At 37.7% G+C, this 16,599-nt stretch overlaps 1 protein-coding gene across 1 annotated transcript; it reads left to right on the forward strand.

The window, feature by feature from the left end:
- The first annotated feature begins 5,235 nt into the window (after window positions 1-5,235).
- si:ch211-51i16.1 (ecto-ADP-ribosyltransferase 4) lies at window positions 5,236-12,177 on the forward strand. Its single transcript, XM_056449710.1, has 4 exons — window positions 5,236-5,295; window positions 10,678-10,818; window positions 10,918-10,970; window positions 11,047-12,177. The coding sequence occupies exons 3-4, from the start codon at window positions 10,923-10,925 to the stop codon at window positions 11,833-11,835; spliced, it is 837 nt and encodes a 278-aa protein (XP_056305685.1). The 5' UTR covers window positions 5,236-5,295; window positions 10,678-10,818; window positions 10,918-10,922; the 3' UTR covers window positions 11,836-12,177.
- The last annotated feature ends 4,422 nt before the right edge of the window (window positions 12,178-16,599 follow it).

Consider the following 16,599-nt stretch of genomic DNA (forward strand, 5'->3'; position numbering starts at 1 on the left):
GAGATAGTAGGAGACCATGATGGACAGAGACCAATGAAAACCCCTATTTCAACCCCTATGTTTCCTTTTCAAAAGACATCCCTAGGATTTTTAACGACCACCAGAGAGTCAGGACCTACGGTTTAACGTCTCATCCAAAGGACAACGCTCACTGAGCATTACAGAGTCCCCATCAATATACTAGGGCGTTAAGAGCCATGCAGACCACAGGTTGAGCGCCATCTACTGGTCTCACTAACACCATTTTCGACAGCAACCTAGCTTTTAGAGATCAAGGTACTGACCAATGGGAGAGCTAGCTGCCAGCTATATATAATTCATATAGTCCATTCGTTTGAGAAAATTCATATGATTTTAAAAGAGGCGTGGCACCACACCAAACCCCACCCCTAAACCCCAACCGTTATTAATTTAGGTGATGAGCAAATCCAACTGAAATGTATGAATGTGATCACATAAACTCAAACAAATTAGCCACATAATCAAAAGTTTAACAAATAGGCGTGAGATAGTATTGCAGCCTGAATTCACAAGGAAGTATAACTGGAGATGCGGTTGACCGAATTTAACTCTTTATGACTGTAATATAATTTACTTTCAGTTTTGACAGAATTAGCCAAATGGCTACTTTGCATCTGTAGATCTCTTGGCCCGATGGTAAAATAGTCAACCTAAAATATACAACAATGAATTTATACACAATAAATACACATTTCAAAATGCACGTGAAATGGGCTGCATTTCTAAAATTAACAACAATAGAAATAGTACTGATAATTATAATATTAATATACTAAATATAATTATTCTACAAAACTAACAGATTTATATTTTAACAGATACACACTTGAAAATAAAATATTTTTCAATATTTTTCAAGACACTTGTTTAAAGCTTAAAGTGACATTTTTTAAAAATTAGGTTAACTAGGCAGGTTAGGGTAATTAGGCAAGTTATTGTATAACGATGGTTTGTTCTGTAGACTATTAAAAAATTGCATAAAGGGGCTAATCATTTTGACCTTAAAAGGATTTTAAAAAAGTTTAACTGCTTTTATATAGCCGAAATAAAACAAAAAGACTTTCTCTAGAAGAAAAATATTATCAGACATACTGTGAAAATGTCCTTGCTCTGTTAAACATCATATGTGAAAATTTTAAAAAGTAGGAAAAAATCAAAGAGGGGCTAATAATTCTGACTTCAACTGTGTGTCTATATATATATATATATATATATATATATATATATATATATATATATATATATATATATATATATATATATATATATATATATATATTTTTGTTTTGAAATGATCATTATGTGAAAAGTGCTATAAAAATGTACTTGAATTGAATGACAGGTGGAGTTTTCAGAGATAAATCCAACAAGAAAAAAAAAAAAAAATTTTATGTGTCACAAGTTAAAGTAATTGAAGTTTTCGATTTTACAGTGTAGTTTCAAACTGTAATTTAAGTTGATCCGATAAGTTTCTTAATGTTAGTAGTGATAGGAGAAAATAAACTGCTGTGATCACGGTGAATTATTTTTCACCTTTCTTTTACATTCACATAACTAATGGAATTGTGTATCCTTGTGTTTCATTAACAGATTGTATTTTTATTATTTATTTTTTTTGGTGAAATACTAAAGGTAACATTTATAAAGGGTACGTTGTAAAGCATCAGGTATGTTATATCTTGTCAATGTGATGTCCATATCTAAGCTGATAAAGTTTAACAAAACAGGCACTGAAAAGTGACCATGAGTAAATTTCACTTCCGTTTTTGCTAATTCATTTGTGGAATAAATGGGCTACAAACCGCTTGTAAGTGTGTTGAAAACAAACTTGTCCAGACTTGTTTTGAAGTTTTCATGATAACGGCTCATCTTTGGGGGAGATGGTCTTCAGATAACAACAGTAAGATCTTTGTGATGCAGTCAAACGTTTTCACACGAAACAGTAAATGAATGGTATGGACAAGTCATCATGTTCTGACAAGAAACCGTAATGTTCATGGCTATTTCAACAGAAATGTACATGTTTGTCCAACGAGTTTTCTGCCATACCATTATGTCATCAAATGATTTGTGTTCTGAAAATGCATTTGTCAATTTTTGGTGTCTAAACTATTGGGTTTCACCTTATTTTATTGGTCTTTTTTGCTATTGTTGTTACATTGCAACTACCCGTCCACTACTCCACCAATAGACATTCTCCTGACTATTAAAAAAACTTGCAAGTATGTTAACCCACACTAACCCTAACACTTAACAGTACAATTTACTAATACTCTACTGAGAGTTAATTAGCATGTTAATGTTAATTGCAGTATAACTTATAATCAACTTATAATCAACAAAGTGACTATCAAAATAAAGTAATACCAACTATTTTAACACTGAATTACATTTTAGTTATTGTCTTCTTAAATCATGGTTTAAAAAAAATATGGTAGTCTTTTTAATTTTTAAGAATGCATGCTAATGTATGGAAGTAAAATATTTGCCTTATTCAACTACCTACCTGGAGCTAGGTCAAAAGGTAAAAGTTCCAGCAAGGAACCCCAAACTTCCTTCTCCCCAAGCAATTGCTCCAGCTCCTCCAGGAGGATTGCAAAGTCTTCAGGTGAACGAGGGAAGCTTACATGGACATCCCCTTTATTTTGACCCAGGAATGAGTCTGCTTCATAAAGTATGTCCACTCCAGCACCTAGAAACCTATGTCCCAGAATGCAATCCGATTGGGATGTCACCACAGTGTAGATTTTTTATGCTCAAGGGTTTAGGGCAGTGGTTTCAAACTCAATTCCCATAGGGCTACTTTTCCAAGTCCATTAAACACATGTGGACTGGTTGACCAAATTCCCACGAGCCTTTGAGCACCATAGAGGCTAGATAGCTCATTTAACATAATCTAAAAACTTCTTCTGGGTCACAAGGACACTACTGGTTGGATTCTCCTCTAGAGAACTCTGGCATAAACTTTTCTGTGATGACTAAGGTCTATGATCCCCCTATAGTTGGATTGCACCCTTCAGTCACCCATCTTAAACATAGTGAGCACCACCTCTGTCTCTAACCTCCACGTACCGGCAATACAAATTAAGCTCTTGCTCCAGTCAAAGAGAGACCAGACAAAGACCTTAACAGAGCATCACATACCCGATACTCCCAGTGCATTCCCCCAGAATGCCACAAGGGACACGATAAAACACTTTCTCCAAGTCCACTAAACACATGTGGACTGGTTGGCCATACTTCCACGAGCCTTTGAGCATCATAGAGAGGCTAGCTAGCTGGTCCATGTGGTGGGGAGAGCGTGGCCGAACACCCAGTTCAGTAACCCAATCAGAAATAATTGATAACACCTGCTTTCTCTAGTGATTGGGCCAAAGAGACACCTTCTTAAGGGAGCGAGAGAGACCAGTCGAGAGAGAGAGCTGAGCGACAACCAGCACTGGGGAGCTTGTTGCCGAAACGCTGAGAATAATAATAATAATAATAATAATAATTGTCACTTACCTTAACGCCAACCCTGTCTTCTTCTTCCAACAACAAAGAACCTTTCTACAGTCCAGTGATCCTCTGGCTGGACAAAGAACTGTATCCAACTTAATCCAAAAATTTCTTATGAATCTAAGGACACTATTGGCTGGATTCTCCTTTAAAGAACTCTGGCATGAACTTTTCCTGGAAGGCTAAGGACTATGATCCCCCTATAGTTGGAATGCACCCTCGAGTCCCCCTTCTTAAACATTGTGAGAAGCACCCCTGTTTCTAACCTCCATGTACCAGCATTACAAATTAAGCTCTTGTTGCAGTCATAGAAAGACTAGGCAGAGACCTTAACAGAGCATCACATACCCGATACTGCTAGTGCACCCCCCACAGAATGCCACAAGGGACACAATCAAACACCTTTTCCAAGTCCACTAAACACATGTGCACTGGTTAGCCATACTCCCATGAGCCTTTGAGCACCATAGAAAGGCTAGATAGCTGGCCCAGTGTTCCTCTAGCTCAGGAGAGCTCAACCCTGTTCCTGGAGATCTACCTTCCTATAGATTTCAGTTGCAACCCATATCAAACACACCTGCCTGTAATTATCAAGTGCTGTTCAGGTCCGATTTAATTAGTTCAGGTGTGTTTGATCAGAGTTGGAGCTTAACTTTGCAGGAAGGTAGATCTCCAGGAACAGGGTTGAGCAGCCCTACTCTTGCTGAACAAAGAACTGTATACAACTTTGTCCAAAAATTTCTTCTGAATCCAAGGACACTATTGGCTGGATTCTCCTCTAAAGAAATCTGGCATAACCTTTTCTGGGAACGCTAAGGACTATGATCCCTCTATAGTTGGCATGCACTCTCCAGTCTCCCTTTTTAAAAATAGGGAGCACAACCCATGTCCCTGACCTCGATATGATGTTGTAGATTCATGTCAGCCAAGACAGTCCCATAACATCCAGAGACTTGAGGTACTCAGGACAGATCTCTTCCTCCAATGCTATCTTGCCACTGTCCCGCTGTCAACCCTTATTTTCCCTGTCTCTGCTTCTTCAAAGGAGGGCAATTCAGTGGGATTGAGGAGATTCTCAAAGCATTCCTTGCATCATCTGACAACACACTTAGTTCCCACTTCCACTATAAGCAGTGTTGGTGAATAACTGCTTCCCCTTCCTGAGGCCCAGCCACTTAAAATTCAGATCATAAACAATGACGGAGTCCATATAAATTGGAAACCAAAACTTTTATAGTCCAAGTGACTTTTTACAGAAGCGCGAGGAAAGACATACACACAAGTCACCTTCACCCACGCCGCTGGATTCCACTGTTGAGCCGGTGGGTGGTACCTTACATTACAAATTCAGACAAACAATGGAATCTTTCATCTCTCTCTCTCTCTCTCTCTCTCTCTCTCTCTCTCTCTTTCACACACACACACACACAAACACACACAGATGATTTGCAAATATTAAAAATGCAACTAACTTTTCTGATCTTCCCTGCTCCAAACTAAGTAATGAAAATGCATAATCTGCCAAATGAAGACAACAGTATTCTCAGGTAAGTTTGGTGTTAAGTAAAACATCAGTAAAACATGTACATCATGCTGGTGAAAACAAATTTAATGTGCAAATCTATGCCTGTATATTCGAATTGAAATAGCTTCATATTTGTGAGAAGTTGTTGATTTTTTTTTGTCTTTCATCATCTGCTCTTCTCTGTATCTTCTAGATCATTGGACTGAACGAACATGATGACTGAAGCTCTTCTCACTTTAGCTGCACTACAGGTGAGCTTGTGTTCTCGTGAATATTAAACACTGGATATGGCAAATAGTTCTGCCAGTTAAAAGTAAAAGAACTTTAGGAAAAGATATACCTCTGCTTAATTTAATAAGGCTGGTCAAGAAGAAGAAAATACAAACAAATCTGAAGATAACTTAATAAGGAATCATTTGATTGCCATTTATGTTTACAGAGAAAAGATTCAGCTGAAAGCAAATTTCCTGTATTTTGTGTTGCTAGATTGCTTGGGGTAATTTATTTGCAGTGTCTTGACTGGATTGTAACAACCTGCAGATCTACAACATTTGTCCAGATCTTGGTTTTTGGTAGCTTTAAATTGGTTTTCTTTTAAAGTAATGTGTTCCCATTACTGCTTATAATAAAAAGATCTGAAGGTTGCAGCAGGCACTGAAAAATCATCTTACAAAATCAGTTTCTCCAACACTGAAACCTCAGCAACATTTAAAATTTCACTTCAGCTTTTGTTAATCCGTTATTACATAAATGGCCTATGATCCACATGAAAATAAAACTTGTTCAGACTTTTGAAATGTTCGGTTGTGATACAAAACCTTTTTCACGTGAAACTGGGTGAAAGATGATTTATACCTCAGAAACTTGGTTCATGAGTTCCTTGGAACCTGGAGTTCATCTTGTCCATCAAGTTCATCTTGTTTTGACCTTCATAAAAAGAAATACACCAAATAAATGCTATTACTCAAGACTGTACTCTCCCCAACCGTTTGATTGGCAGGCAGGTTTTCTGACATATCCGCCGTATATTTGCATCATAAACATTCAATTTAAAATTACAATTAAAAGTGATTTTATACAGTTTGAAAGTAAAGACGGGAGTCTAGTTAAATGTTTTGAATATGTTTTTTTTTTAAGAGATTCTAAATATAAAAAAGAATATTTGATCTCATTCAGTTTAACTAATATAATTACGTAAACATAAAAACAACACACTTGTTCTGTCCTGCACTGATATATATATAAATTTATATATTATATAATATATATATAATAAGTTTTTTTTTTACATTTTAAAGTATCAAAACAGTATAAATATTGAGGCAAAGTACAATATTTTGGGTCTGCACTGCCTTAAATAGAGTTTTTTAAAAAGGCAGTCTCACTACAATTCATTACTTTTTTATTTACGATGTCCTATGACTGCAACAGGTGCGATGATATGACAGAGCACCTGAAAAATGGCCAACTTCCATCAAAATAAGCAAACAGCCAACAATTTTGTGTGAAATAGACATCTAATAGACATCTAAACTTAGACAACTTGGCTAAACTTGGGCTGTCAGTAAAAAAATCTAATAAATCTAAGAATAGCCCAAAACTAGACTAGTCGTCAAATAGACAGATAAGACAGACTTTATATGTGTAGTTTATTTGATGACTAGTCTAGTTTTGGCCAAATTCTTAGATGTCTATTAGATTTTTTTACTGACAGCCCAAATGTAGCCTTGTTTTAGCCGAAATTACTATGTTTAGACATCTATTAGATATCTATTGGACATCTTTTAAAAACAAAAAATGCTTGCTGGGCAGTGTGACAGTGTGTCACATGCAAAGTAGGATGCCCGACAACATCCTCACTCGAGATCAACAGCTCCCCACTTCCACAATAAGCAGTGTTAGTGAAGCACTTTTCCCTTTCTGAGGTGCCTGAGCTGTGTGTATTGGTGCATTATCATCCTAATACATGGCACTGCCTTCAGGATACAATGTTTGAACCATTTGGTCCTCCAGAATGGTTCGGTAGTCCTTGGTAGTGACCCGGTGCCCATCTAGCACAAGAATTGGGCCTAAGGAATACCATGATATTGCAGCCCAAACCATCACTGATCCACCCCCATGCTTCACTCTGGGCATGCAACAGTCTGGCTGGTACACTTCTCTGGGGCTTTTCCACACAGTAACTCTCCTGAAAAATGCTGGGGAAAACACATTGCAGCTGAGCTGTAAAGCTATAAGCAAGCTTACAACATCCCACTACGAGCAAATCCAGAGTAGAAGAGAGTCCAGCTTTTTTCAAGAAGTTGAGTTCTAGAGCCCAAACTGGGCATGGAGGTGAACCCGACTATTCCTTGGTCAGGTTTCCAGTGAGGTGACATTCCATGTCCCAACAACCTGATTCTGTGTCCTAGAGTCATCATGGCCCTGGCCTTCGACCACTGCCCAATCCAGTTAACAGATGCTTGAAATGTGGTTTCCATATAGTCATATTAATAATTCATATTGCTCCGACCCTTTATGGCTACTCCTGCATGTGGTGGCCCTACGGGAGGATGGTGCCACGTCACTCATTCAAGCCTGGTGAATAACCGGGCCACCAGGCACTCACATATGAGCCCTAACCTCAAAAACATACTCTGATAATCCTTAAATAAAATCTGAGCTTCTGGTTTTGCTCTGGATCTGCAGTACTTCTCTGATGTCAGTTTGACGGATTGGGTAAGATATGCTTAGCCAAGCCCGTCTAACAATAAGTTTGATAATACAAGGAGTGTAAAAATAAAACCTTCCTCCTACTCAAAGTTCATTTACGGTTGGAAAAATATCATTTTACTAAAATTAAACGAGCAACTTGTGGTTCACATCAAATATAAATGCTAAAATTATATTGGCCTGCTCAATATTCAGAGACAAAACCTACATAGTGGAAGTCAAATGCTAAACGTTCTCCTAAATATGTTGTCAAGTGGCTCAAACAATGTTTGTTGTAATAGGGGAAATATATTTTTGTGTAAATTGAAAAAGGACAAATATATTTCTAACCAAAAACATTCTTTTGACTTAACAGGAATACTATACTCTCTCAAAAATAAAGGTACAAAATCTGTCACTGAGGTTGTACCTTTTCAAAATGTACACTTTTGTACTATACATGTGGATGTTAGTACCTTTAGAGTACACTTTGTACATTTGAGCAGCGGCGTAAAGTAACAAATTACAAATGCTCAAACTACTGTAATTGACTAGTTTTTCTCAGGAATTGTAATTTACTGAGTAGTTTTAAAAATGTGTACTTTTACTCTCCCTTGAGTACATTTTTAGTGCTGTATCGGTACTTTTACTCCACTACTGTCCTTCCACCTGCAGTAACTACTTTTATTTTTTCTTGTCTTTGGGCATTAGAAAACTCAGTCCTGTAATTCCTAACCCCCCAAATTGCACATAAAAGGTAAATCGCATCATAATGAACTACCTAAAGACATTGGCCAATTTGTAATTGCAGCAAACTGTTTGATAGCATTAAAAGTGTCCAAGAAGATGTCCAAAATATTTATACACATTGGCCCAGAGATTGTTTAGATGCATGTCACTCATGAGAAGAGGACGGATGTTTACTGTATGATGTCCGAAATGGCCTTAGACACCCAGCAGCCACAAGACGTCAACATGACGATAGATTGACGTTGTACCCTAACGTCATGGAGATGTTGCATTTGTTTAGAAATGAAAATAGAGTTGATGTCAGAACTCAACATTAGGCCAATGTCCAGTGTCCAACCTAAAATCAACCAAATATCAATGTCTAACGATGTTACAGCTTGATGTTGTGTGGACGTTACCACTATGACGTCTATCAGATGTTATAGACTATATCAGATTTTATTTGCCATCCCTGACGAATAAATGTCAGTATTTGACATCAATATGATGTTGACTCAACATTGGATTTTGGTCACTTACTAACACAACGTCAAATCAACCAAATATTAACGTTATTTGACATTGTATATCATTTGACAAAATAACATTGTTCTTAGATGCTGACTAGACCTTGAATTTTGGTCACCTGACATGACAACCTAAATCTAACCTAATATTAACGTCTTATGATGTTGTGTGCCTGCTGGGCAGTAACTAAATGCACTACAGAATGTTACGCTTACACACACATGCACAAATGAAAATGCATCAGATTTTTACAGATTTTAATACTCTCTACTTTTGAGTACTTTTTGAAAGGGCTACTTTTTACTCATGCTTTGAGTAATATCTACAACAGATACTTTTACACTACTCACACAACATTTTTAGGCAAGTAATGGTACTTTTACTTGAGTATGATTTTTCAGTACTCTTTCCACCACTGAATCAGAATCAAAAACAGCTTTATTGCCAGGTATGTTCACACATACTAGGAATTTGTTTTCGTGACAGAGCTTCTACAGTGCAACAGCATTACAGAGACAGGACAAAAAACAGATAATAAATATATTTTGAAAAAAATAGAAGTAAGTAGTGAGTGCAAATATACAGATTGACAAGTGTATGTACAGCTATATTACTATATACAACGTTATATGTGCAGCTGTTATGTGCAAATTGGCATGTAAAGTGTGTTGTTAAATAAGTGTATATGTGTATAAAAGTGTATAGCAAGTAGTGATGTTGGCTCCGCAATTATTATCATCAAGTGTTCATGAGATGGATTGCCTGAGGGAAGAAACTGTTTCTGTGTCGGGCTGTTCTGGTGCGCAGTGCTCTGTAGTGTCGACCAGAAGGTAAAAGTTCAAAGAGGCAGTGTGCTGGGTGTGAGGGGTCCAGAGTAATTTTGGCAGCCCTTCTGCTCGCTCTGGATAAGTTCTTGGGGAGTAGGAAGGGTTGTACCAGTGATTCGCTCAGCAGTCCGAACTATTCGACGTAGTCTTTGGAGGTCGTATTTAGTAGGTGAGCTAAACCAGACAGTTATTGATGTGCAGATGACTGATTCAATGATGGAGGTGTAGAACTGTTTCAGCAGCTCCTTTGGGAGGTTAAACTTCCTCAGCTGACGAAGAAAGTACAGCCTCTGTTGAGCTTTTTTGACAATGGAGTCAATGTGAGTGTCCCACTTCAGGTCCTGAGAGATGGTGGTGCCAAGGAACCTGAATGACTCCACTGCTGCCACAATGCTGTCCATGATGCTCAGTGGGGGGAGAGCAGGGGGGTTTCTCCTGAAGTCCACTATCATCTCCACTGTTTTGAGCGTGTTGAGCTCCAGGTTGTTATGACTGGTTCACTTTTGTACCTTTAAGGTACTGTGAGCTACACATTTGTGCTTTCTATGCATTAATACGTTCCTTTAAGGATCTGTCAGGAACAAAAATGTACCTTTTGAAAAGGTACTGCCCCAGTGACAGATTTTGTACCTTTATTTCTGAGAGTGTATATGAAATAAATAATAATTTGTTAAGTTGGAGGATAATATTGGAACTTCATTATATTTAAATATTTAAAGTTCAATTGTCCCGACTTTACAAATTGAGACAGATAATGTATAGTAATGGATCATTTATTGCTCATACGGAAACTCTCTCTCTCTCTCACTCTCGCTCTCTCTCTCTCTCTTTCCCTCTTTCTCTTTCACCCACACACAGACATGGATGAATTGCAATGTACAAAACACACCTTCCCATCTGTAGATTTGTACAGTTGTTGTCGTCTGGCTGTTAGCGTCTAACTTTTCTGATCTTCTTCTGAAAAGAAAATAGAGCCTAGAAAAAAAACGGTACTCTCAGGTAAGTGCGCTTTTAAAGTAATACATCAAATAAATAGCTTCAATCCATGCTTATACTCTAATTTCAGTGAATTTTCATCATCTTCTCTGTATCTTTCAGACTGAATGAAGATGAAGATTGAAGCTCTTCTGCTCATTTTAGCTGCTCTACAGGTGAGCTTGTGTTTTATGAATATTACCACACACATCAACACTGATGATCTGATCACTATGATTCCTGTTACTGCAGGATCACTCAGCGGCTGCTCCTGTAAGAACAATATATCCACTGGATATGGCTCTGAATTCAGTTGATGATCAGTATAAGGGATGTACAGAGACAATGACGAACAAGACAGAGAACTACTATCTACCGAAGGAAAGATCTGCCTCGGCTGAGTTCAATAAAACTTGGCAGGATGGAGAAGCGAATGCAAAGAAACCTGAGGATAACCTGACAATGAATCATTCGGTTGCTCTTTATGTTTATACTAACAAAGATTCAAGTGTGTACAGTGATTTCACTAAAGCCACTCGCACTGAGAAACAGGCTTACATAAACGGTACTTTTAAATGGTATTCACTTCACTTTCTGCTAACAGAAGCCGTTCAGATTCTGAAGAAAACACAGCCTAGATGCTTTCTGACGTATCGTGGGACAAATCTTCAGTTTGAGGCTCAGGGCAAAGTAGTTCGCTTGAGCTCTTTTTCATCCTCGTCTCTTAATCGAACAGTAATTCAGGCTTTCGGAAATGTGTCTTGTTTTGAGATCTACACTTGTGAAGGTGCGAATCTGACGAAATACTCAAAGTATCCTGAGGAGAAAGAGGTGCTGATTCCTCCGTACGAGACGTTTAATGTCGCTGCTGTGAAAAACAGAACAAATGAGAAAGATCTGTGGTGTGAAACTGTGTTCGTGCTGAACAGCACCGGGACAAGAAGTGACCTGAACTGTGCTTTGATGAACTCTGGACGCCATGCTTCTTTTAGTAACGTTTTACTAATTATGTCCATATTATTTTTATATTTTAACTTGTGAATTGTGGGCAGCACGATTGCCTCACAGCAAGAAGGGCACTGGTTTGAGCCTCAGCTGGGTCAGTAGTCATTTCTATGCGGAGTTTGCATGTTCTCCCCGTGTTCCTCCGGGTGCTCTGGTTTCCCCCACATGTCCAAAGACATGTGGTATTGGGGAATTGGGTACGCTAAATTGTCTGTAGTGTATGTGTGTGTATGAGTATGTATAGATGTTTCCCAGTGATGGGTTGCGGCTGGATGGGCATCTGCTGCGTAAAACTTATGCTGGATAAGTTGGCGGTTCATTCCGCTGTGGCGACCTCAGATTAATAAGGGACTAAACCGAAATTTTTTTAGAAATGAACTTGTGAATTTTACGTATCTTTGAATTTCTTGTCATGCTTAATTAAAAAATGTACAATTTTAAAGCTCAGATTGAAATCATCAAATGTATATGTTATATATATATATATATATATATATATATATATATATATATATATATATATATATATATATCTATATATATATATATATATATATATATATATATATATATATATATATATATATATATATATATACATTAAATTTATACAATGTGGTCTTGTTTTGTGAACTCACTGTGTAAAATTCTGCAAGATGCAAGGGCATACACTGTAAAATATATAGGTTTGCACTTGACATTGGTGTGGACGGGTGAATACAATATACAGTTGAAGTCAGAATTATTAACCCCCCTGTAATTTTCTTTTTTCTTTGATTTCCCAAATGATGTTTATCAGAGCAAGGAAATTTTCACAGTATGTCTGATAATATGTTTTCTTCTGGAGAAAGTCTTATTTGTTTTATTTTGGCTAGAATAAAAGCAGTTTTAAGTTTTTTAAACACGATTTTGAGGACAAAATTATTAGCCCCTTTAAGCTATATATTTTTCAATAGTCTACAAAACAAACCATCATTATACAGTAACTTGCCTAATTACCCTAACCTGCCTAGTTACCCTAATTAGCCTAGTTAAGCCTTTAAATGTCACTTTAAGCTGTATAGAAGTGTCTTGAAAAAGATCTAGTCAAATATTATTTACTGTCATCATGACAAAGATAAAATAAATCAGTTATTAGAGATGAGTTATTAAAACTATTATGTTTAGAAATGTGTTGACTCCGTTAAACAGAAATTGGGCAAAACATAAATAGGGGGGCTAATAATTCTGATTTCAACTGTATTGCTATTAATTATTTAACTGTTATTAAAAATATATTATAAAATAATTGTCTCTTCATAAAATGTATTAAGATAAATTATTAGTCAGGCAGTAGCCAAGGGGGCTTTGGGTGGTTTGAAACAATAAAAGTTGGATCATTATTACTATTATTATTATGTTTGAGTTTTTCTTATTATTTAAATGACCAAGATTTGACTGAGGAAAGTTGAATATTCTGACCAGTTTGTCACATTTGCCTGTAGGCTTCAGTTTTTAATTTAAAACAAGTTTTTACAGATTTATTAAAAAAAAATAAATAAATAAAAAAAAAATAATAATAATAATAATAATAATAATAATAATGATGTTATATGTTACTTACTTATGTTAACTTAATTTAAATGCACATGGGCCTGATAGTGTAATGTTAAAATGTTTATTAACCGAAAGAGAGAGTTTAATAAAGACTTTTATTGTAAATACATAGTGTAAATAAAACATGTCTCATATATCAGTTTTAAAGGAAAAGGAAGGAGCACAGGCTGTAGTTTTTCTGACAAATTGTTTCAAATTGGACATGCTACTCAAAGATTAGGACAGTGTTTCCCAACCCTGTTCCTGGAGGCACACCAACAGTACATATTTTGGATGTCTCCCTTACCTGATTAATTAACTTCAGGTTTTGGAGTCTCTTCTTATGTTCTAATTAGGTGATTCAGGTGTGTTTGATTAGGGAGACATTGAAAATGTGTACTGTTGGTGTGCCCTCAGGAACAGGGTTGGGAAACACTGGATTAGGAGAACTGGCAGGGATCATATTGTCATGGTCACACAATGAGGACAAGGAAGGTTATCTCTTTTCATCAGTTTATTTAAACAAGCAGTGGATTAATAAACAGGAGAAGCAGGTAAGTTAATAGTCTTAGCAGACGAGCAGATGGAACGTTATACACGTTGTAAACAAGGGGCTTAAATCAAACATAGAGCATAAGGTTACTTCTCTTAAAGATAGCTTGTTCATCCACAGGTTTGGGAGAAACGTCCACACGAGAAACATTCACTGGAGAGGGGAAACATCCACAGAAGAAGGCGAGTCAGGGGGAAGATAAGTTGAACCATCTGACATCAATTCCAACCACTGTCTGACTGGAATTAAGGAGGCATAAGCTGCGGTCACACTTGACTTTTCCTCCCATAGACTTCCATTCATACGCACGCGAATGCGTCAGACCGGAAACGCAGGGTCATGCGTTAAATTTCGCAGTTCGCTGCGGTGCAAAGTTTGATGGAGGATCAAAACAGGACCTCTCTGGACAGAAATTTAAAACATGGAGCAATCGCTGGCTTTTTTAATGTCTAATCATCTTGTTTAATCCCGCCCCTTTTCGCAGCGCCGCACGACAGAATTTCGCAGCCCAACTGGGCTTTGTGTGTGCGAAATTCTGTCGTACGGCTCTGCGAAAAGGGGCGGGATTAAACAAGATTGTTTAGACATTAATAAAGCTAGCGATTGGTCCATGTTTTAAATTTCTGTCCAGAGGGGTCATTGTTTGATCCTCGATTGGTCTCACGCAGTCAAGTGATGCGGTTTTCGCAGGTCAGAGTTCACCAAGCTTGAACTTTGCACCGCAGCGAAATGCGAAACTTAACTCATGACCCTGCGTTTCCGGTCTGACGCATTCACGTGCGTATGAATGGAAGCCTATGGGAGGAAAAGCCCAGTGTGACCGCAGCTTTAGGGGAGGAGGATTGATGGTGCAGGTGTGTCCTATTGATACTCAGGTGAATGTGCTCGGGGGTGATGAGAGGTGACAGGAGATGGGGAGTGATGATTGGTGCTGAGGGAACGTGATGGTGAGAGAGAATGTTTCATGGAGCAGCAGAAACGAGCCGGGGATGACACACATATACTTTTACATTTAGCTGTTTATCCTGCAGTTCGTTTTCGTGGAATATCAGTCTGCTATGTTGTTGGACTGCACGTTAAATCGAGGAAAACACAAGCATTAACGACATTATCATGATGGACTCATTTATTAGGGAACTTGAGTTTATGTGACTTACACTTTTAGTTGAAAAATGTCCACTTGATGTCCACCGTTTTTTGCTGCTGGCATCCTCACCTGTGTGTGTCACACCCCTTCACACACCTGAAGCTGCGGTCACACTTGACTTTTCTTCCCATAGACTTCCATTCATATGCACGCGAATGCATCAAACCGGAAACGCAGGGTCATGCGTCAAGTTTTGCAGGTCGCTGTGGTGCAAAGTTCAAGCATGGTGAACTCTGACCTGCGAAAATCGCATCACTTGACTGGGTGAGACCAATCGAGGATCAAAACATGACCTCTCCGGACAGAAATTTAAAACATGGACCAATCGCTTGCTTTTTTAATGTCTAATCATCTTGTTTAATCCCGCCCCTTTTTGGCAGCGCAGTACAACAGAATTTCGCACACACAAAGCCCAGTGTGACCATAGCTTAAAGCTGCGGTCACACTGGGCTTTTCTCCCCATAGACTTCCATTCATACACAGGCGATTGCGTCAGACCGGAAACGCAGGATCCTGCGATGAGTTTTGACAGTTCGCTGTGTAAAGTCTAGACAGGATACAGCTGCAGATACGCACTTCACTATAGGATAATTTCTGTGACACTGCATAACAACAATTAATATCTTTACAGTACTGTGATGGTTGGGTTTAGGGTTGGAGTGGCGTAGACGGTGGTAAAATACATGTATTGGGAAATTTAATAAATAATATAAATAAATTTCTTTCAGTTCCGGCCGCAACCGTATCTGATGATCTGATCTCTTGCAACAAAGTTCACTGCGTGGCAAAGTTCAAGCTAGGTCAAATTTGAACTGCGAATTTGCTTCAGGTGGTGCGTGAGACCAATAGAAAAACAAACCGTAGCGTGACCTTTCTGTTCAGAAAATAAAAAAATGGAGGAAGCTCTAATTTTATCTGTGTCCCATCGCCCTATTTTATACAATACCTCCGTAAAGGATCCACATCAGCGTGATTGCTGCCAGCTGGTGCCATCCACCATATATATATATAGACACACACATACATAAATATGCACATAAATATATAAAAAATTATATAAAGTCAATTATAAAATGCAGTGTTATGTGTACTTATTTGCTCATTTATTTAACCATTTCTAAACGTATTTAATAACCTTTCAGATGTTTTTTTTTACTTAATAATCTACTTCATTTGGATGACGTTTTATATTTCATATATTTCAAATCCCTGCGCTCTTCCTGCTAAATGGGCGCTGAGACCGAAATTATTTAAAACAAGACTCGATGCAACTGCGGCGCGGAACAGGATTTAATAGTGACTTTCGGGTGATCATCATTACAAAAGTGGTCATCAACAGTGTCCGATTAGTATTTGCTGAAATCTAACACAATGTTGATGAGTGTTTGTTTTCTGATAAGAGAAATAGTTTCATTTTAGTCAGGCTATTGCTGACTCGCTGCAGAGATGGCTGTAGTATTATTTTTTTAATATTGTGTCTACATACAAAACTTTTCACTGAGCTCAGTAAAACTTTTTTTTATTA

Source organism: Danio aesculapii, chromosome 3, assembly GCF_903798145.1.
Source record: "Danio aesculapii chromosome 3, fDanAes4.1, whole genome shotgun sequence".
NCBI lineage: Eukaryota > Metazoa > Chordata > Actinopteri > Cypriniformes > Danionidae > Danio > Danio aesculapii.

What these genes read in the sequence shown, in the direction of transcription:
- si:ch211-51i16.1 (XM_056449710.1), top strand. Translation starts at nt 10,923, where the DNA reads ATGAAGATGAAGATTGAAGCTCTTCTGCTCATTTTAGCTGCTCTACAG. An exon ending in TCATTTTAGCTGCTCTACAG is followed by an intron (nt 10,971 to 11,046) that starts GTGAGCTTGTGT and finishes CTGTTACTGCAG; the next exon opens with GATCACTCAGCGGCTGCTCC.